The sequence below is a fragment of the Pelophylax lessonae genome (genome assembly GCF_965119305.1).
Source record: "Pelophylax lessonae genome assembly, chromosome: 7".
In the NCBI taxonomy this organism is placed as follows: domain Eukaryota; kingdom Metazoa; phylum Chordata; class Amphibia; order Anura; family Ranidae; genus Pelophylax; species Pelophylax lessonae.
The window spans coordinates 240,953,779-240,975,734 of record NC_138774.1 but is presented as its reverse complement, the minus strand read 5'-3'; the positions used below and the strand labels follow the sequence as shown (position 1 = coordinate 240,975,734).

At 44.2% G+C, this 21,956-nt stretch overlaps 1 protein-coding gene across 3 annotated transcripts in view; it reads right to left on the bottom strand.

Moving 5' to 3' along the window:
* GAPVD1 (GTPase activating protein and VPS9 domains 1) overlaps positions 1-21,956 on the bottom strand; it is a 284,263-nt gene that overhangs the window by 104,203 nt on the left and 158,104 nt on the right. For 2 of the 3 annotated variants that reach the window (XM_082263587.1, XM_082263588.1), the window contains exons 1-3: positions 19,037-19,165; positions 16,357-16,540; positions 11,575-11,655 (exon numbers count right to left, since the gene is read on the bottom strand). In XM_082263587.1, the coding sequence (XP_082119713.1) occupies positions 11,575-11,655; positions 16,357-16,540; positions 19,037-19,063 (292 nt within the window). In that variant the 5' untranslated portion in view covers positions 19,064-19,165. Of the gene's footprint in view, positions 1-11,574; positions 11,656-16,356; positions 16,541-19,036; positions 19,172-21,956 lie in introns of those variants that run through there. The other variant, XM_082263589.1, reaches the window with a different exon arrangement.

Here is a 21,956-nt window from a genome sequence, read left to right as displayed (position 1 = left end):
CACTACTCCCTTCTTTTTCTTCACTTAAGGACTTTGTCATTTTTTGGACTTTTTGTGCATTGAAGAAGTTTTGGATTGCTAGTCCTTTATTATATTTATAACACTTCCATGATTAGAGTCACGTTATTTGCTTCATATTCTCTAGGGTTTGATGCTCTATGTTTATTTATCATTTATTATTCACTTTTTTGGCGCAGCACATTTTGGGTATATATTGATTTGGACTTTGTTCTTTGAGTCTGTGCATGCAGCATGTTCTTGTTCAACATATATATATAATTTTTTCACTGATTTTTTTCACTTAGCGCAGGAATTTTGTGATGTATATTGTGTACCCCGGATAAACCGGTCAGGTGTTCTAATCTTTCCTGTCTCTATCCACAACTGACAAAAAAAAATATATATATTTATTTATTTATATATATATATATATATATATATATATATATATATATATATATATATATATATATATATATATATATATATATAGTACGTTTTGAAAGGAAATACACATTAGGAAAAGAATTCCAAGGAAATATAAGGGGTTCACAATGCTGGCTCCTTCTGAAAATGCCGATTGCCTGGCTGTTTTGCTAACTCACTGGCTTCAATATTACTTATTCACAAAACCAGAAAAAATGCAGGTACAGCCTGAAGCCTTATCCGTTGATGGAGAAGCCAGCAAATGCCCTTTGCTGGCTTCACCTTTTACCTTTATTGTTTTTTCTGGTTCTGTTTTTTTCTCAGGAATTTTTTGTGCATCATAAAACATCAGCTGAACCTCCCAAGTCAACCCCATGTTCTCCCTTTTACTGAATGCAGAACTTGCATTTTTCTTAGATCACAGCAACGCAGCGATTCCCTCTCAGATATGCCAGAGATTCTGGGAATTAAAGATGGCTCACAGTCACGGTCTAGTTATGATTTATAGCAGAAGTTGCATAACTTGCTTGTAAAGAAGTATGTCCTGCAGGCTGATGGTTTCTATAGAAATCTTTTTTCCAGCGATGCCCACAGGGCTGAAATTACAGTTGATGGCTGCCTGTCCCTTTCAGTCTTCATCACTGACAAAATATCTTGCATTGATTTAACAAAATTAAACATTCTTTTATTTGGAAACAAATGCAAGGACTTTTGTCAGTGGAGGTAGGGGAGAAAGGGGCAGGAGTCTGTTGGGACTTTTACAATGTTACATCCAGTTGTACAAGGTTAGACCCAAAGATATTAACCTCTGCAATGCCAGATGTTCAACATTATGAAGAGGACAGGCATCAGCGAAGACAGGAATTATCAGCCTGTAGGATGTGGGAAATGTGTCATTACAAGCGAGTTATGCAACTACAGTAGCAAGAAAATAAATTAACTTTTTTTTTTCTTTTTTTAGTGAAGTAAACTTTAGCTTTAGCAAAGTGTGAAAGTCCCTTTTAAAAAACAAAACACAAAGTAAAATAGGAGTGCAATCTGCTCCAACTCAAATTTTAAAGCAGAGCTGTGATGCAAAATTACACGATTACAGATTGACTCTAATTTTTGTACACACACACACACACACACACACACACACACACACACACACACACACACACACACACACACACACACACACACACACACACACACACACACACACACACACACACACACACACACACACACACACACACACACACACACACACACACACACACACACACACACACACACACACACACACACACACACACACACACACACACACACACACACACACACACACACACACACACACACACACACACACACACACACACACACACACACACACACACACACACACACACACACACACACACACACACACACACACACACACACACACACACACACACACACACACACACACACACACACACACACACACACACACACACACACACACACACACACACACACACACACACACACACACACACACACACACACACACACACACACACACACACACACACACACACACACACACACACACACACACACACACACACACACACACACACACACACACACACACACACACACACACACACACACACACTTTTTTTTTTTCAGTTTTCCACAAGGTTTCCTCCTAAGTGCAGGGTAGATTGGTATTGTGAAACTCACCGTAGTTTGCTTAGAGGTAGTTTATCACAGTGTTTTAGACTGTGTCAATATAGACATTTTTAGTTACGGTTACTAAAATGGATGTGCAGCATAAGTGCTGTAAAAATGCTTGTGACATTATGGAAAAGTAGATAAGATTTGCTTCAAGTGTGCAACAATTTAAGCACAGTGAACAGAAAACAGAAAGTACATTTTTCAGTACAGGTGTAACTATGACACTAAAGTAACAGTAGGCTATGTTCCCTGTTGAATATTCCACATCAAGAAAGGGTAAAAGGAAATGTACGAACGAACTTGTACTCAAGCTTTAAACTAGTTCTAAAGCCTCAAGGTTTTTTTTTACCTTAATACATTCTTTGCATTGGGGTAAAAAAAATCGTCCCTGGAGCAGAATCCCCAGTCCCCCCTTATTCTTACCTGAGCCCGATCCAGCGATGTGCATGAAAGCAGCGGCTCCCATCGCTGTCTCCCTCCACATTGGGCAGATTAAAAGCAGTTGAGCCATTGGTTCTCGCTGCGGACAATCACATGTCGTGACAAGGGAGTGGAAGGTAGGGGTTGAGTTGCCTGGTCCGTGTCAATAGACGCAGATAGGGTAGCTCTGCCGCAAGCAAGCTTTCCATGGGAGCACTTGCTTATGAGGGCGGGCCTGAAGCTCCGACGGGGGACCAGAGAAAAGGAGGATCGGGGCTGCTCTGCACAAAAACATTGCACAGACCAGGTAAGTAGAACATGTTTAATGAAAAAAAAAATAAAAAAAATAAAAACAAAGCTTTAAGGGTGCTTTAACTTGAAACTATAAACAGCCTTGCTAAGATGGATAAGAGTAATAAAAGAATTTAAGTGCAAAAATGCTGTTCCAAGTTCCCTTCTATGATTCAAGAATGTCATTCCTGAATGCCTAGGCTTTTGGTCACATGGCTGGCACAGAATAGCTCTATAGCAGCACTTTTTCATGAAAGGGGAGCAGTCAAGCATTCCATTCTGTGTTTATGTACATTAACATTAAAGTATGCTTAAATTAGATCCCTGCTGACCCGTGGGTGGTCTTGCTGCATGGCACTACCTTGCCTCTTTCCAAATATAAACGTTCAGTCATACCCCATATGCTTAATATAAACGTTCAGTCATACCCCATATGCTTAACGCTGCGAAGGCTTTGATACCTGTCCACTGGGGCACTCCTATCATTCCCACAGTGCGGCATTGGTTACTAAAAGTAGATGCGACTTGTCAGCTGGAAGAACTCACTTTTATTGCCCGAGACAAACTGGACCGCTTCCAATCTATCTGGTACTCATGGTCCACCTTTAAAACCTCCCCGGTTTATATCTCTTTAATCACAAATGGCACCTCCAATACTGCCCCACCCGATTAACGATTAATGTATATAGGCTTAATCTTTAGTAGCTCGTGGTCTACCTACCCTCTTCCTTCCCCTTCCTCCCTGCTCCCCCACCCTTCTTATCTCCTCCTTTTCTTCTTCTCTTTCTTCTGCTTTTCCTCTGACATGGTTTACGCCTCTCTGCTCATATTGTTTATGATCTGATTGCTCGTCTCGACTTAGAGCTGTGCAGGATATGATGTATGCACTCGTGTTCTGTAGTACTTGCTGGCACTGCATGGTATATGTTGGCCATTTGTACTTCTATTGGTATGACTTTGTAGTTTTTTTTGTAGTCGGATTGTGTTGTTTATGTTCTGTTTAACCATTTTCAATAAAAACAAATTAAACAAAAAAAGTATGCTTAAATTGGATCAGTGCAGCATGCAAGTGCAATTATGAACTTTGCCAATTGAATTTAAGTCAGCCATAGATGGTTCGAATTTTGGACGGTTCCTACTTAACTGGCTGAGATTCGAGCCATGTATGGGTAAGGCTGAATGTACCAACCAGCCTGGTGGATTTTATATGCGATTATTGTTAGTGGCTGTTATAGAACACCATGGCTATGCAGGAGGAATTCCTCTATTCAACAGTTTCTTTCCTGCAACGTGCGTTGGCAGGAAAGAAAATCACTACGTCCTAGGGGTGCGCTTAATATGTCAAATCACAACCACTGCACACAATGGCAATTTGCTACATGGTCACAGTGGACCTTTAGATGCAACTATTGTATATGTCTATATAGAGTCAAAAACCTCCCTGTGAATATAGAGAACACATTCCACAGACACAGCTGTGTATGCACAGCAGTTAAATAGAATATTTTTTTTTTTTCTGGGGAAAAAAATTGTAATTTGCTGGAAATAGTGGACAGTGCCTAGAAGACTGATCACTTACAGCACCCTCAGTACATTTGCATTCTGAGTTCCACTAGCTTCAATAGAAGGCAGGTAAACCCCTAAGACAGGTGAGACCTGTCACAAAAAAGGGATCACATAGGGCATTTTTTGTCTCCTATGTAATAAAAACAAAGTTAGTTTACAAAAAAAGATGATTGCACTCCATGTTACATATTGCTGCACACGCCGTAGTAAGAATAATAATTGTAGGGCAAATATTCACTATTAATTCTAAACTGCTGACCTGTAGGGGCTTTTAAAGCTTTGCCTATGGAAAAGTAAGGATACTGAAGTTTGTTGCCGTTTCATTGGCACAAACAATTTTAGGACTTGAAATGTTGGGTATTTACTCAGCACAACCTCATCTTTCATAATCTGCACAAAAATTGGGCAATGTATTGCGTTTGCGTGCCCTAACGTTAACTTTATCAAGTGCAAGATTTTAGAAACAAACACTCTAAACTGTTGCACTAAATGCGTGACATTAAACATTGGCACTACCCCCATTGTACTGTATGTTTGGGGGCTTTTACAAAATCTTCAGCCCTAAAAACTGGATTTTTGTCCTAACGTAAAATACTTTTTGCTGAGGTTCACTGACGGACATAGCTCCATGTCTTCAGACCATTGGGCTTTTATGCTGCTCTCTTTAGGAGTAGGACTAGGCAGAAACCTTTTTTCGTTACGCTCCTGGGGCAGTCCCAGAGGGTATACCATCATTTCCTGTTATAGGACTTCAGTTTATAACAAGCAGTGTGAGAAGAACATATAAAACAACCCAACAGAGGGGCAGGTGCGGTGTCCATCAGTGAACCTTACCGTAAAAATTTTCTGAGACAAAAATCCAGTTCTCTTTTGTTCACTGATGGACACAGCTCCATGCTCCATGTCTTCAGACCACTGGGATGTCCCAAAACAGCGTCCATATGTGGGGTGGGAAAAAACACAGCAATATGCAGAATTCCCAACAAGGCTAAACATAGCCAACCAGGTAACAGGAGCTCAACTAGAAACAGGAGCTCACCACCAGGAAAAAATTATACCCTTAAGAAGTGGAAGCCTCTGCAACCGCAGCCTGCAAAACTTTGCCGCCAAACGCCGTATCCAAAGATACAAGTACACCCACCTTATAAAACTTTGTGAATGTGTGTACAGACGACCACGTAGCCGCCTTGCACACCTGAACCACTGACGCCTGATGAGGAAAGACCCAAAAGGCACTAAGCGCTCTCGTAGAATGCGCTTTAACGGGGAAAGGAGGAACCTGACCCTCAATAGAATAGTCTTCTAGAGTCGAGGAAGACTCTTCATCCAGGTAACCCAGCAGATCATCCAGGTAACCCAGCACAGAGATCCCTTTCTGCCATAGCAATACCAGAACTGGGTCTAAAACCTTTATGAACACCCGAGGAGCTGAGGCGGGGCCAAAAGGTAACGCTGATGCCTGACATATATTGGCATATGAACGTAAGCGTCCTTGAGATCAAAGATTGGATGAGCCTTGCCTTCCTTCCTGGGAACTGTAAACTGGTTTGAATAAAAACCGTTCCGACTCTGAAACCGCCACAATAACTCCTTGTGCTAGCAGATCCTGCACTGCTCCGTAGAGGCCCTGCAGCCGCTCGTGAGACAGGCGTAATCTGGAAGGAAAGAAACTTGCTGGATGCAAGGACCGAAACTCAATATTGTAACCGAACCGAATCAGCTCATGGACCCATTTGTCCTGAATGAGCAAGGTCCATGGATCCAGAAAAAGGCACAGACATCCCCCCAACCCAGACGCGGGAGGGTGCCCCTTCAGGCTGGTGAAGGCTTGTCTGCAGAACCAGAAGTTTTGGACTTACCATTTCAGGGTATCTTGGAGCCTCCTGCAAAGTTATGGGTGGATCTCGAACCTGTGATCTAGACAGACGAAAGGGCCGCTTGTGAGCAGAGAAGAACGAACCACATTTACGACAAGGTTCCTTGCCCTTAGCAACCTGCGAAAGCAATGTGCTCTTACCTCCCATAAGGCTCTTAATGATCTCTTCCATAGAGGCAACGAACAAACGGTCACCTACAAAAGCACCTTTTTAGAAGCCTGGTTAGCTGACCAGTACTTCAACCATATCATGTGGCGAAGGATCACTTCCGTCACAGAATCCCTGCTGGCCAAGGGGGCCGCATCCAAGGATGCGTCACAAATCTACTGTAACCCCTGGATCAACTGATCCGCCAGCTCCAGAGGGTATTAACTCCCTTCCAGATCCTGGCGTAAAATCTTAGCTCATTCCGTTAAAGTCTGGGATACCAAGGTGATAGCAAACACCGGCCTCAAAATTGAAACAGCCACGGTGAAGAGGTATCGGACCAGAGCCTCAGCTCTTTTGTCTACAGGGTTCTTAAAGGACGAGTAATCCTCCACCGGTAAAAGTGTGGCCTTATTTAGCCTGGAACCCTGAGAATCCACCGATAGTGGAACCGTTAGTTTCTTCAAAAGAAGCTCCTCAAAGGGATATCTCCTAGCGAAACGTTCCAGTATACCAACCATGCGTTTCAGGGAACCCCACTGACTAGTGGCAATCTTGTCAAAATAGGCAGGAAAGGGAAGCACAAGATTTGCGGGTACGGGTGCCAAACTGCATCGGTGTCGCCGACTCAGCCTCAGTCCTCCAAATTTAGAGTTTCCCGCACTGACACAATTAGGGCCTCCACCAGCCACATCAGGTGGTGATACGTGCTCCAGCGGCTCCATGGACAATAAAGGGTTAATCAGAGCCTCGCCGTACACAAATTAGAAAAAAAGTTTTGTTTTTTTTTTTGCAAAAAAATGGGACTCCACCCACCACAAGAAATAGTGCACACCATACAGCAGAGAAAGGATAGTGTACCCCAAAGACTGACCCGAGCGAGCCAGAGAGCGCCCAACAGGGAAAAACACAGACCCCAGGAGGGCCCCCTGCAGCACCCAGGAATGGACACACCCAAAAAGGGGGCTGGAAGCGGCACCCACCTACTACTTCTCCGGCCCAGCACAAGACAAGCCCCCCTACCCAAATACACCCATGCCCCCCTAAAGGGGCCAAGGGGGATGAGGGCACCTACGCAGTGGGAACCCCACTAAGGAGAAGGGGAAAAGCATGAGGGGAAGGAAGGACACAGGGAGGGCCCGCGACCACTCCAGCAATTCTGTAAGAAAGGAGATAGGACACTACTCACCATACCACAATCACCAGGCAGGCGCTACTCCCAGCAGCCCACCGCACCATCTTGGAATGGGGGTGCTGCTGCCTGAAGAACCCTGCGACTTTGTTTGTGACTGCTGTCGTGTCCAGGGCTATGCGACCTTGTGAAGCGTTTCACTCACCAATCAGCCCCAATCCAGTGGGGCCAACCTAGCGCGGAGCTAATATAGCGCAGAGCTAATAGTTGGGTCGCACTCGCAGGCCAGACTGGGAAGGTCATAAGGCTCTAGAATATCCAGTGTCGCCCAGTCTGTTGACTGTAGTTCACACAGGAACAAAAATAATAAAGAATAATAAAGAAAAAAGTAAAAAATTCAATTTTAAAAGGAAAAAATGCCAGGACCTCAGATCCCAGCAGAGAGCTAGGTCCTTACTAGGCAGAAAAAACTGAAGTCCTATAGCAGGAAGTGATGGTATACCCTCTGGGACTGCCCCAGGGGCGTAACCAATAAGGTTTCCGCCTACTACTACTCCTGAAGAGAGAGCAGCATAAAGCCCAATGGTCTGAAGACTTGGAGTTGTGTCCGTCAGGGAACAAAGATACATTTTTTTAAATGTGTGCACAAATATCCACGAACACAGCTCTGGCAACGAAAATGATACAGAGGTACATACAGACATGAACAGACAAAAAGTACATACAAAGTTCAGTCCTTAAAACTAAAGCCTTTTACACACGATCAGATTATCGGACACATTTTTGTCCGTTTTTTGGTGCATGCTAGTCTCGTAGCGAAAGTGAAGAGGTTACTTTCTCATATGACCGATTTCAACTACAGAAATAATGTAATGTTTTGAACTGTTTTGGATGTATTCTTTCATTTCCGAGCATGCGTAGTCTCGCTCTTACGATTTTTTTTGGATCAAAACTGTACTGATTAAACGAAAATTGGACATTGTGTTCACGTACAATAAAAATTTTATGGCCTGCACATTCAGCTTTTGTCTTACGAAAATTCGTAATTGCCTGTTGACAGCACCATACTAACGATCCGAAAATGGTCAGATCGTTCGTCGGACGAAATGTTACTTCCGATTTTCTTATTGTGTGTACGGGCCTTAGGGTGATCACCTAACGCAAGCCATACTCCAGGTGTGAGCTCACCATTGGTGAACAAGCTCAAGATCTCAACATATAGGCTTTACAGAAAGCAATGCAGCACGTGCAATCTTCAAAACCATAACACTGCATGGAAGGCAAACGTAGTACATGCTGTTGACTTTTATTCAGCCTTAACTGTGAATCTTATACTCTATGAACCCAGCATATAATACTACATGAAAGCAGATTAATGAATGATGCCCACTGCAAAAAAAAGCAACAAGTGAGAACATTCAAAACTATTTTCAGCACTATGTATACACATAATAGGAACACAGTAAAAACATGCAAGCGATGGGTAGATAACTTCGACTGCTGCAATGATGGTTGCTAGAGAAGAGAGAAACTGGATGGGAACCAAGCTTGTCCAATATTACTTGACAATATAAAATATTTTGGAAATGTAATACTATACTAATAAATTAGACCCATCACAAACCAAGGCAATTCAAAATAAGCATGTATAATGGGCTAATTGGTCCAGTGCATTTGGAGTGACATGCTCCTCTAAATCGGATGGGGGATTGTTGCTTTGCCCTGCAAATGTTTGCTTTAAAGCTGAACTCCAGGATAAGCAAATATAATGTCTAAACACAAGCATGTGTATTCTTCCTTGAATCTTGGTGTGCTTTGTATATTTATTCCAGATATGTGCAGTAATCCAGTGTGAAACTGGCAGCTTCCAGTAAAAGACTGCTCACTGCTGCTCTCTCCTTGTGCAGGGTGGCTGGTCTTGTATCCATCCCTCCTGTAATTTTCTGCTGAGAGCATGTAGTGGGTGGGGTCTGTAATCAATATCCTACAGTTCTCTTTTACACTACTGGTGAAAGAATGTTATGCCTTATAGTTTTCATTCCTCTAATAGCTAAATAATAAAGGAAAAAAGGAGTCATCTGGACAAGATACAAAGAGTAATAAAAACCTCACAAACCCTTCCCTACTAAAAAACAATTTTGTTGCGGTTCCCTTCTAACACATTCAGCTCACTTCCTGTCCCACCATTCCTTGACGTGTGTAGGGAATCACTTTGGTTGGGGGTCCCGTGGAAGACAGCTTGCCTTAGAGAGGTTGGGAAATCCCTCTCTCAGCCCCCTAGTTCCCTCATATGTGTAAGTAACCCTGTGTCTATTAGGGACACGGTGGCCAAGAAAATGATAGACTTAATAGACACTGAGAATATGTCTTGGATTACTCAAATGGGACAGTACTATTTGTCAACAATATATCACAAGGAATATTTGAAGACTTTGGGACTCTAGGCCTAGCTGCCTATTGCCAATAAGAGACTGCTTCACATAGTCAGACTCATAAAAGATGCGAATATCAGCTCAACCACCTGTCTTCCACACATTGTTGATTATGCAGATTTACTCATCTATTGTCTACTGTGGGTTCTGCGTTTATACTTAGGATAACGTGTAAAGTATTTTGTTTTAGCCTTGTTGCAGTGCTGAGTTAATTAACATGGTAATTATAACATTGACTGGGTCTGCATTCCCATATTGTTTCTATCCAGAAGGCTAGATAATTCAGGTTAACTATATTTCTGTATACAATTTTATTTGCATACAATAATGTAATCAGGCACCTGGCCTGTGTGTGGTATATATTGTGTGTGAATTGTTCAATAAGGTTCCAGAACTTATACAAGCTATTCTTGGTTAGTTTTGTACGGGGGCGGCTTGAATATCCGATAAGTACTGTTCAAGCCTGGAGGAAGCTGTATACTGACGGAAGTCCACAAACACAGTGTGGGTCGTGGTTCTGTTACAACATGGTTTGGGAAAAACAGTAAAAACCTGAGACTAACCCTTTCCAGTTCACTGGGTGCGGTAGCTGGCGTTTTCTTGGATCAGATCAATGTCTGTCACCACAAGGGCACACAAAAATCAATTGCTTTCTATGTGTCCTGTTCACACTGCAACAAAGCAATGCACACTATGCAGTTTCCTGCAACAGACCAGAGGTTCACATGCAGACTCCATGTACTGTCTGGTTCTAGGCACCGCAGCCAAGCTGTGACACAGAAATTATTTAAATGTCATTTTGTCATTTCAATAAAGTTAGAAAAGGAAAAAAAAAAATACACACAGTGCGATACGCCTAAACGTGCATCACACCACACCACCCGATCCCTCACACTGACAGCAAAGTACTGCACTGCTTTTTTACCTTGGAGGGCAGTGTAAAAGGGTCCAAAAAGACAGTTTTGCCTGGTGTTGGGTTTGAAATAAAGGTGCTCATGTTATGCAGTCTACAAAACTATACTGGAACTGCAATACCACCCCCTTCCCTTCCTTCTGCCCATTTACAGAGGCCTATGTATTTTTTTTTAACTCAAAGGCTTCTGGGAATGGGCAGCAGAGGGGAGGAGCATAGCTACTGATTGTTCTTCTCTTGCTCTCAGAGCCACCAGGAGTGCAATAACCCTGTCACATATAAGAGTCCAAGTGATGATATGCACCTAATTGGACCTAACTCTGTATGCCTGCACTTTTTGCAAGGTTGCTACATTCCTGGAATTCAGCTATAAAGGGTAAAAAGTCTGAATTTAGACATTCATAGTCATTAAAGGCTATAAATGCAGCCAATAATATACAGGGCCAGTGTCAGGTTTTATACACATTTACTTCTCACAGCTAGAAATATTTACTATACATCTAACTTGTAGAATAAGAAAACACAATGAAGTGTTCTCTAGAATACTATTGTAAAATCTGACTCTTATTTATAGAATGGCCCTAAAAGGAATTTAAGGCAAGCTTGGTCACATCGCAAAAGTGTCCCTGCATGAGAAAAGAACATTTAGTTACACACCAAAAGGGGTCACCAGGTTTATATGAGCAGAAAGATTTGACGCAGATGTGTCCCACACTGTCATGGCTGCAAGCTGCTGCCCTGGGGAGTTAGCAAGTTAGTGATTACATAGACACAATGCAGTTCAATAATTCATACAGGTCATATACTTTTTAGTGAGTAAAAAAAAAAAAAACAGGATCATAAAGTCAATTTACCAGAATATATTTAGTACATAGTAAAATGATGCTTGCTTGTAAATTTTATTTCACTGCACGTTTGTCATAAAAGGACCCAGAATGGTATTTAATATTTTTTTTAATATATAGCAAGAGGTGGCTAATAACACAATATAACAATTTTAAAGTGGACCTAAACTCAAAGTGAAGATTTTCTATGTTGGGTTCACACACACGTGGTTGGTGCAGCATGCATTTGTGTGGGCACAGCAGCCTATTCATTTGAATGGGTTGCTGTACCTGTGGGAGACACCAGAAACAATTGGATGTTTGACTTACCGTAAAATCCATTTCTCTGATGTTCATTGACGAACACAGCTCTTGGTATTCATAACCATTGGGTTACAGTGCCCCCTACAGGAGTAGGACACTAGACAGAAAAAAATTCTGGCTACACCTATGGGCAGTCCCAGGGGGTATACTCCTTCACTCTGCTATAGCCACTCTGTTTTGTAACAAGCAGTGTCAGGAGAAATATAACTCCACAGAGGGGTGGGTGCTGTGTCTGTCAATGAACATCAAAGAAATGGATTTTACGTTAAGTCAAAAATCGTATTTTCTCTTTCTTTCATTGAAGGACACAGGTCCAGGTAGTCCTAACCATTGGGACGTCCCAAAGCAGTGTTAAACATGAGGGGTGGGAACAACCAAAAATTTCCAAAGGCTACAGGAGCTCAACCAAAACAACCAGAACCCACCTGAAAAAAAAAAAAAAAAAACAACAATACACCCTCAAAGAGGATCAGGTCCTCAAACAGCAGCCTGCAAAAACTTGCGGCCAAAAGAATCAACCGCAGACGCCAACACATCCACTTTGTACCTTGAAAAGTGTGCACAGACGACCAGGTGGCTGCTTGCAAACCTGTGTCACTGAGGCCTGATGACGGAAGGCCCAGTAGGCACTAAGCGCCCGAATATAATGCACATTGACAGGGAAAAGGAGGAACCTGACCTCTGATGTAATAAGCCTGAACCACCGTCTGTCTGATCCATCTGGAAATGGTCGCAGAGGAAGCAGACAATCCTTTGAGGTCCATCCGTGAGCACAAAGAATCTGACTTCCTGAAAGATTCCATAGCTGCCAGGCAAACCCTAATTGCCTGGACCACATCCAAGGCATGCAAGGTCATTTCCCTAGGATGTTTAGGCCTGGGCCCCGGGTAGGCAACACAATATCTTCATTCAAATGAAAGTCAGACAACCTTAGGAAGGAACAATGTACAGGGGCGAAGAACCACCTTATCCCTGTGAATCACCAGGTAAGGTGGACAGGATAACACCGCCAGTCCGACTTCCTGCGCACAGAAGTGATAGCCACTAAAAAGGTCATCTTCTTAGACAACATAAGCAGGGGAATCTCCCAAATATTTTCAAAAGAATGCTTCTGCAGAGCTGAAAGCATCAAATTAAGATCCCAAGGTGGCAACGGAGCCCACACTGGAGGAACCAAATGTCGGACAACCCTGAAGAAAGGTATACACCAGGGAGTGTGTGGCCAAAGGTCATTGGAAGAAGACAGCCAAGGTCAACACCTGGCCCTTGATGGTACTCAAGGCCAATATCTGTTCAACCCCCGTTGAAGGAAGGTTAAGATCGAGCCACTGAGAAGGAGCGAAGAGGAACTCCAAGAGACTCACATCACGCAATGTACGCCTTCCACATACAATGGTAGATCTTCCTAGAAGTAGATTTCCTATCTTTCAACAGAGTAGGAATCACCGACCTATCCTTCAGCACCTGGCGTTCAACAGCCAAGCCTTCAAAGCCAGCGACTGTAAAGCAGGATGGAAGATGGGCCCTTGGGACAGAAGAACCTCCCTGAGAGGGAGCTTCCAGAGGAACGTCGGGTGACCAGCCGCACCAGATTGGAGTACCAAGCGTACTAAGATAACCGGAATCCCTTCTGCCTCAATCCTGCGTAGAAGTCTAGGCAGAAGCTTGAGAGGAGGGAAGGCGTAAATCTTACAACAAACTGGCGGCACCACAAGGCATACAGGGGCCCAGGATTGGGAGACTAGGCCTCAAGGACAGATCCAAGCAGGCCAGGGGGCCCTGGCAGGAGCCCCCACCAGGTACATACCCTCCCAGCACAGTCAATCGTCCCGTCGCCGGGACCCCCACCCCCCATCACCAGTCAGCGCCTTTGCCCGCACCCCAGGAAAGTGGCCAGACCACCCAAACAACCCCAGCTAATGTGGGGGGGGGGGGGGGCAGGATGAGGAATTCGGCAAGGGGGGGTGTCTGCAGGAAGGAGGGGAACCCAGGGGTCAGACCGTCCCAAAGAGGGGCCAACGTCCACCCCAAAACCCTCTGGGGGAGAGGGAGGGCATTTGCTCACAATACCAGGAACCAGGCAGGCCCTGCTCCAGACAGAACACCTCTCCGTCCATCGAAATGGGGAGGCTGTCGGCAAAGGAGGAATGCTGCGACTGAGGCCAAGACTGACCTACCGCGGAGCTGAGGTCAGTGCTCACTCGCTGGCCAGACTGACGTGACCACTGGATCTAGATTATCCAGCCCATCACCCAGTCTGGCAGTTGATTGTAGATCTCACAGGAAAAATCCAGGAGAAAAAAAATTCTATCTAAAAAGAAAAAAATTGTGAGGATCAAAGATACCAGCAAGGAACTAGGTCCTTACTCCTGACTAGGCAAAAAAAAAAAAAAGGGGGGGCTATAGCAGAGAGAGGTAGTATACCCCCGAGACTGCCCATGGGTGTAGCCAGAATTATTTTCTGCCTAGTCTCCTATTCCTGTAGGGGGCAGTATAACCCAATGGTTATGAATATCAGGAGCTGTCCCCGTCAATGAACAAAAGAGAAAAGGTCCCTGCACCTTTTTAAAATGGCAGCTGCATGGAAATCATGTAAAGCTTTTCAACCATGCAATTTTCTGTGCCCAAAAATGCCTTTTGATTTCAGTCGTGTATGGGTGCCATTAAAAATTAATGGCACCCTCGCGCTTCTGCTAAAAAGCAGCCCATTTTGCCTCAGGCACCAGCAGATGAACAAGGGTGCTATTAATTCCTAATGGCAACCCCATGCATCTGAAAAAGCGTGTTTTTGGATGCGAGAAATGGCATGGTGCAAAAGTTCCATGCAATTTCCGAGCAGCTGCAATTTAAAAAAAAGGTGCAGGGACCTTTTTTTGGTGCGTTTCCTGAGGTACAGCAACTCATTCAAATAAATGGGCTGTGTGCCCTGGCAAACGCGAACTACACCAACTACATATGTGAACATAGCCTTCTAGGGAACATTTTTTGTTATTAAATTGGTATTAAACCCAAAGTAAATCTGTATTCTACTGCAGCTTACAAATTCATAGATGAGATGGCTGCATTAGTTTCCCTTTTTAGGCTTCCATTTTCTTATATTTTTACCTGGGGATCCAGCCATTAAGTCACTTGCACATCCAGGAGAAGATGCATTTGAGCAGTAAAAACACTTGACGCATCCAAATGCGCCTAAACGCTAGGTGTGTTTAGAACTTGAGAGTTCATTCTTTTCTATGGCCAGAACAAATATTCTGGCCAATGGAATGAATGAACGCTCAAAAGCTTGACACTCCGAATACGAGTTTGCCAAATGCTTTAGGCGCGTTATTTAAAGTGGAACTTCATGCTAATATGTGGGGAGTGTTGCTCTGTATTACAATGTCCTTCAATAAGGCCTGGCTCACACTTGTGTGGGTGATTCCCTGCTGCAGGTCTTGCCCCCAGTCACAGAAATTGCAGCAGCAGATTCCTGCACTGGAAATTGCACTGCGCTTGCAGTTACTGTGCAAGCTGCGATTGAAAAAAAAAAAAAAAAAAAAAACAAAAAACAGAGCAGGGACCATCTCCCTGCGATTTCAGAAGGCATGGCAGTCATTCAAATGAATAGATTGCTGTGCCCGCACACGTGGCTCACAGGCCTGCAAAAGTTTAAACTAGGCCTTAAAAGGGATTGTGCACAAAGTAAAAACTCTCTCTTTCTCCTTCACAGCACAGGAGGATACAAAAAAAACACCACATGCAGCTCCTGACACCTTGTAGATTATTGTTCAAACAATTGCAACCATTATTATATTACACAGTGAATTAGCAAACTATGTCATCTATATATAGAGATTCATCTATTTTCAGGGCCCATTCACATTAGCCCACACACTAAATTGCAGGCAGTATAATGAGCATTTTAATCACATAGCTGCATTTTTTTTCCTCTGAACTGTAAGTGCCCAAAGTGACACGTCACCGCACAGCAGCGTAGTGTGCTGCACTTGCTGTGCGGTGACATGAAGGGCCATCCAGAAAGATGCGATAATACGCAAAGAATTTGCATAACATCGCACAGCTCTGGAATGCAGTGAAAACACTGTTCTGGTGTGAACATGACACATAGAATACTACTGTTTTCTGTGTGTCATTGCAGTTACCTTTGTGTTACTTCAACAACTGACGAAGAGATACTTCATATTTCTAACTAATTATTTACACCACAAATAGCTCACTTATCTGTGAAACAACAGGTACACCTAAATTGAGCATATTAACAATTAAGTATGTGTGCGCATTTTCTATTCACCTATAGGCAGTCTATTCTTCCTGCAGGCTGGTGTGGTTGCAGGAGACAACTGAGGGGTGCTGTAAGGAGTACTATCATTCTTCCCTGGCTTGGTTTGAGGCACGGTAGCCAAAAGGTTTTCCAGGGCCATTCGGTCCTCTTCACGCAAATGATCACTAGAGATGCCACTGCGCAAGAACCCCAGCTGCAAAAGAAGTAGAATCAGCATTATTAATATCATCTAAATACTGAAAATGCTCACAAATGGAAAAAAATCAAAATTTCCCTGAATTGCCCAATCCACAGCACATGCTAAATGACTCACTCACCTTTATCAAAAGTTTGCCAGAATACAGGTGAAATACAGACAAGACCATTTTAAAAAAAGGACACCTTCAAGAAGCAGAAGCCTCTGCAACCGCAGCCTGCAAAACTTTGCGGCCAAACGCCGCATCCGAAGATGCAAGTACATCCACCTTATAAAATGTTGTGAATGTGTGTACAGACGATCACATAGCCGCTTTGCACACGTGAACCACCGATGCCTGACGACGGAAGGCCCAGGAGGCATTAAGCGCACTCGTAGAATGCGCTTTAACAGGGAAAGGCGGAACCTGACCCTTAATAGAATAGGCCTGTACCACCGTCCACCTGTTCCACTTGGAAATGGTCGCAGAAGATGCAGCCTACCCTTTACAAGGTCCATCCATAAGAACAAAGAATTGGATTTCCTAAATCGGTTAAGTCACCGCCAGATACGCCTGAATCGCCCTTACCACATCCAAGGAATGCAAAGCAATTTCCTTAGGATGTGTAGGCTTAGGACATAGGGGTGATAACACAATGCCTTCATTCAAATGAAACCCTGAGACAACCTTAGGAAGGAAAGCCTGACAGGGTCGCAATACCACCTTGTTCCTATGAATCACCAAGTAAGGTGACCGACAGGACAACGCAGCCAACTCTGAAACGCGACATGCGGAAGTAATAGTTACCAAGATAGCCACCTTCTGCGACGAAGCGAGCAGAGGAAGTTCTCAAACATTTTCAAAGGGAGGCTTTTGAAGCACCAACAGTACCAAATTGAGATCCCACGGAGGCACCAGGGATCGCACAGAAGGAGCCAGATGGCAAAATCCCTGCACAAAAGTGTAAACCAAGACTTTGCCGCCAATGGCCTTTGGAAAAATATGGTCAAAGTGGAAATCTGGCCCTTGATGTTGCCCAGAGCCAAATGTTGATCTACACCTAGTTGTAGAAACTCCAACAAGCGAGACACAGAAAAGGAGACTCACAACACGTAAAGTACGCCTTCCAAACTCTATGATAAACCTTCCTGGAAGTAGATTTCCTAGCTTTCAACAGCGTAGGAATCACTGACTCAGACAGCCCTCTGTCCTTCAGCACCTGGCTTTCAATAGTCAGGCCATTAAAGCCAGCGACTGTAAAACAGAACAGAAGATCAGACAGAAGATCTTCCCTGAGAGGAAGTTTCCAAGGGACGTCTGCTATCAGCCTTACAAGGCCTGCGTACCAAAACTGGCGAGGGCAGTCTGCCAGAATAACTAATTCCTTCTACCTGAAGTCTCGACAGAAGTTGTATTGAAGGAAATGTGTAAAATCAGACAATACTGACCCCAAGGAGCCACCAGAGCGTCTGCGGAGTCGGCCAGAGGATCCCGAGACCTTAACACGAACTTCCGCACCCTCCTGTTGAGACGGGAAGCCAGCAGGTCCACAGTTGATAAAAATACCTCCGGATGAAGAGACCATTCTCCCGGATCCAACGTATGCCGCCTGAGATAGTCCCCTTGTCAATTCTCTACCCCCGGAATGTACACAGCAGAGAGGGCCGGAACATATAGTTCTGCCCACCTCAAGATGCCAGCCACTTCCCGGGCAGCCGGGGCACTCTTTGTGCCCCCTTGATGATTGACATATGCCACAGCCATAGCATTGTTTGATTGTATCTGCATAGGGCGTCCCTGCAGGAGATCCATCCATTGAGACAGACAAAGTCTGATCGCCGGAATTTCCAGGATGTTGATCGGCAACCTGGACTTCCAGAGTCCAGACATCTTGGGCCGAACACACTCCCAAGACAAGCAGAGGATACAGGTGAAGGCGGGGGGCGCTTCTTGCCAGGCTTCCTTTGCAGGGCCATATCTACTTTGGCTACTAGCGACTGCAGCGCTGCCGTCATGGCCGCCAGAGCAGATTGAGACCCAGAGGGTCCTGCAGCTTCCAGGAGTGGATTGGGTAGTGAAATGCACTCCAGAGTCTCCATGACCATAAGGGGTGAAACGAAACCGCGCTGCTCCGAATTTTTTTTTTTTTGGCAGAAAAAAAAAAAAAAAAACGGGAGATCCCCCGTGTCCTTACATTATTCATCAAGCTCCCTGGATTGAATAATGTAAGGTATGCACAACAAAAAAAATGTGCTAGAAAGTTGGATTGCACAGAGGGAAAGATTGGGAAAAAAAGCCAGTACTAAAGAGAAGTTGGGCTGATGACCCTGAGTGGAGGAAATTAGCCCGCATCATCATAAAAGGACCTGTGGTAATCGACACAGATGGGCATTATACAGCTATCCCACTGCCTGGTCAGACCTGCAATTACAGTATCTCAGAGGGAAGTCTTCCAACACCAACTTCACCAGAAGCTATATTTCTTGGTAAATCTTGTATATTCGGATACTTACGAGAGTGACCAGTTGGTGGTAAGTCATGTAGACAACGGTGCGACTTAGGCCCTCCAGCAGATCCACAGAAGACAATGGTGGCGTTTCTACTGCTCGGCCTCCAATCACGACATCCAGAAATGCAGCAACACAGCTCTATGGAGAAAGGAAAGATGAAACATGAAGTCAACCTGCTTAACGTGAATATCTTAAAATCTTTGAGCTTACATTTTGAGTTACAATACAATGCTCTGATCTTCAGAGGCAAGAGCAAAAGGACAGACTTCTTTGCTCATGCCAACAAGGATAGAAGAGAAACAAAAAGGATAGATGGGGTTATGGTGACATGTCCTCAGTTGAAAAAAAATAGCACCAGCATCCTTTAACCATAATCTATAGTTCTCCCCATCTTAGCATGTCAAACCTGTGAAAATCTGATTAATTGAATAAAATCTCTGCATGTCAAACAGATTTTTTTTTTTTAATGCTTTAGGGGTCCAGAACAATATTGTTTTATCACAATTCCATCACCAAGCCATCACAATGCTACTTGACCTTAAATCAAACACTATATTGCAGCTTACCAATCCTTAGATGTGATAGCTCTATTGGTTTTCTATTTTAGGATTTTAACCAGTAACAGTTTTTTACCGGCGAGCTCAAGTGGCGATACTTTTAGTCATGTATTCGCGGATACGGAGTACCGATACCTTGGAGGTACAATTTGAGCCCATACAAAATTAATGGGCTCAAATCGCACTGCAAAGAATCACATGCAATTTGAACAGGAATGCTAACCCTACTATTGACCTCTGCCCGACCTTACTACTATTGACCTTTGTACACTGCAATACCCTACTACTACTGACCTCCGTACACAGCCCTACCCTACTATTGACCTCTGTATACTGCATTACAGTCCACTGCCCCTACACTGTTAATTGCCTCTGAACTCTGACCTTCATCCTCTGCCCTGCCCTACAAACTGCTGACCTACCCTACCACAGAAGAGATCAAATAACTATATAAACAAGTATGTTTGTGACTCATCTAAAAGTTCCTAAGAGGTTTGCACCATAGGAACATAAAAAAAAAAAAAATTATATATACAGTTGGGAAAAAAAGTAGTTAGTCAGCCACCAATTGTGCAAGTTCTCCCATTTAAAAAGATGAGAGAGGCCTGTAATTTTCATCATAGGTATACTTCAACTATGAGAGACAAAATGAGAAAAAAAAATCCAGAAAATCACATTGTCTGATTTTTAAAAAATTTGGTTTCAAATTATGGTGGAAAAACGGAATTTTTGTAAAATCTTACCTGTAAAATTCCTTTCTCTGAGTCCTCCGACAGTCGCCGCCTCTTCATATTCGTCACATATGGGGTATTAGACTTTGCTCCGAAGGAGTAGCTAGGCAACAGAATATGTTAACAATAAAGCTTTTAACATATCCCACCCTCAAGGGGTGGTCCCCTCAGTCAATACCCTCCTACTTCCTGCAACCATATCTCAGTTTTAGTGGAATAGCAGTAGAGTATATAACCAAACCCCAAAAGAGGGTTGGGGGCGGCGACTGTCGGAGGACTCAGAGAAAGGAATTTTACAGGTAAGATTTTACAAAAATTCCGTTTTCTCTTACGTCCTCCGACAGTCGCCGCCTCTTCATATTCGTCACATATGGGGACGTCCCAAAGCAGTGCAAACATGAGGGGTGGGAAACGCATCCGCGCCGAAAAGGCAACGCAGTCTCCGCATCAAAGAAAGGAACCTTACCAAAGGAAGGAAACCAGCTGGGCAACAGCAACAAACAAGTGCTCAACAGGAGCAACAACCCAGGAAAAGACAAAAAACCAGGGGATACAAAACTTATCCCAACAGCCAGGAGTCCCCAACAAGGGACCCTAGGGAACAGCCGCACTAAGAACCTTGCGGCCAAAGGAAGCATCCGCCGATGCCTGAACATCTACTTTGTAGAATTTTGTGAAAGTGTGCACGGTCGACCAAGTCGCCGCCTTACACACCTGGGCTACAGAAGCCCCATGACGACAGGCCCAAGACGTACTCAAAGATCTAGTAGAGTGCGCCTTCACAGGTACAGGAGGAGCCTTCCCCTGCAAAGCATAGGCCTGTTCAATGGTCTGCCTGATCCATTTGGCGATGGTAGAGGCCGAAGCCGCCATGCCCTTCCGAGGACCCTCTGGAAGAACAAACAAGGAGTCCGTCTTTCGAAAAGACTCAGTCGATTTAAGGTAAACCCTTATCGCCCGAACAACATCCAGAGAATGCAATCTCACCTCCTTTGGATGTTTAGGCTTCGCGCACAGCGAAGGCAAGACAATATCCTCATTAAGATGGAATTCCGAAACTCGTTTCGGAAGAAAAGAAGGATTAGGTCGCAAGACCACCTTATCCAAATGAATAACCAGGTACGGAGACTTGCAGGACAAAGCCGCCAGCTCCGACACTCTGCGAGCCGAAGTGATCGCCACCAAAAAGGCGACCTTTTTGGACAACATAGACAACGAGATCTCCCTGATCTGTTCAAAAGGAGCACGTTGCAACACAGACAGAACGAGATTCAAGTCCCAAGGGGGCAGAGGATCCCTCCTAGGAGGAACCAGATGCCGCACACCCTGAACAAAAGTGCCAACTAAGGAGTTGGAAGCCACGGGACGTTGAAACAGAACGGCCAGCGCAGACACCTGACCCTTTATCGTAGCCAGCGCCAAACGCTGATCAACACCCGTTTGAAGGAAAGACAGCACACGGGAAACAGAGTACGTGCGGGGTGAAAACCCCCTGGACTCACACCAGGCAAAATAGGCCTTCCAAGTACGGTAATAAACCTTCCCCGAGGAAGACTTCCTCGCGTTGATCAAAGTATGAACGACCTCTGGAGAGAGACCCTTCTCCTTCAGGACCTCGGTCTCAACAGCCAGGCC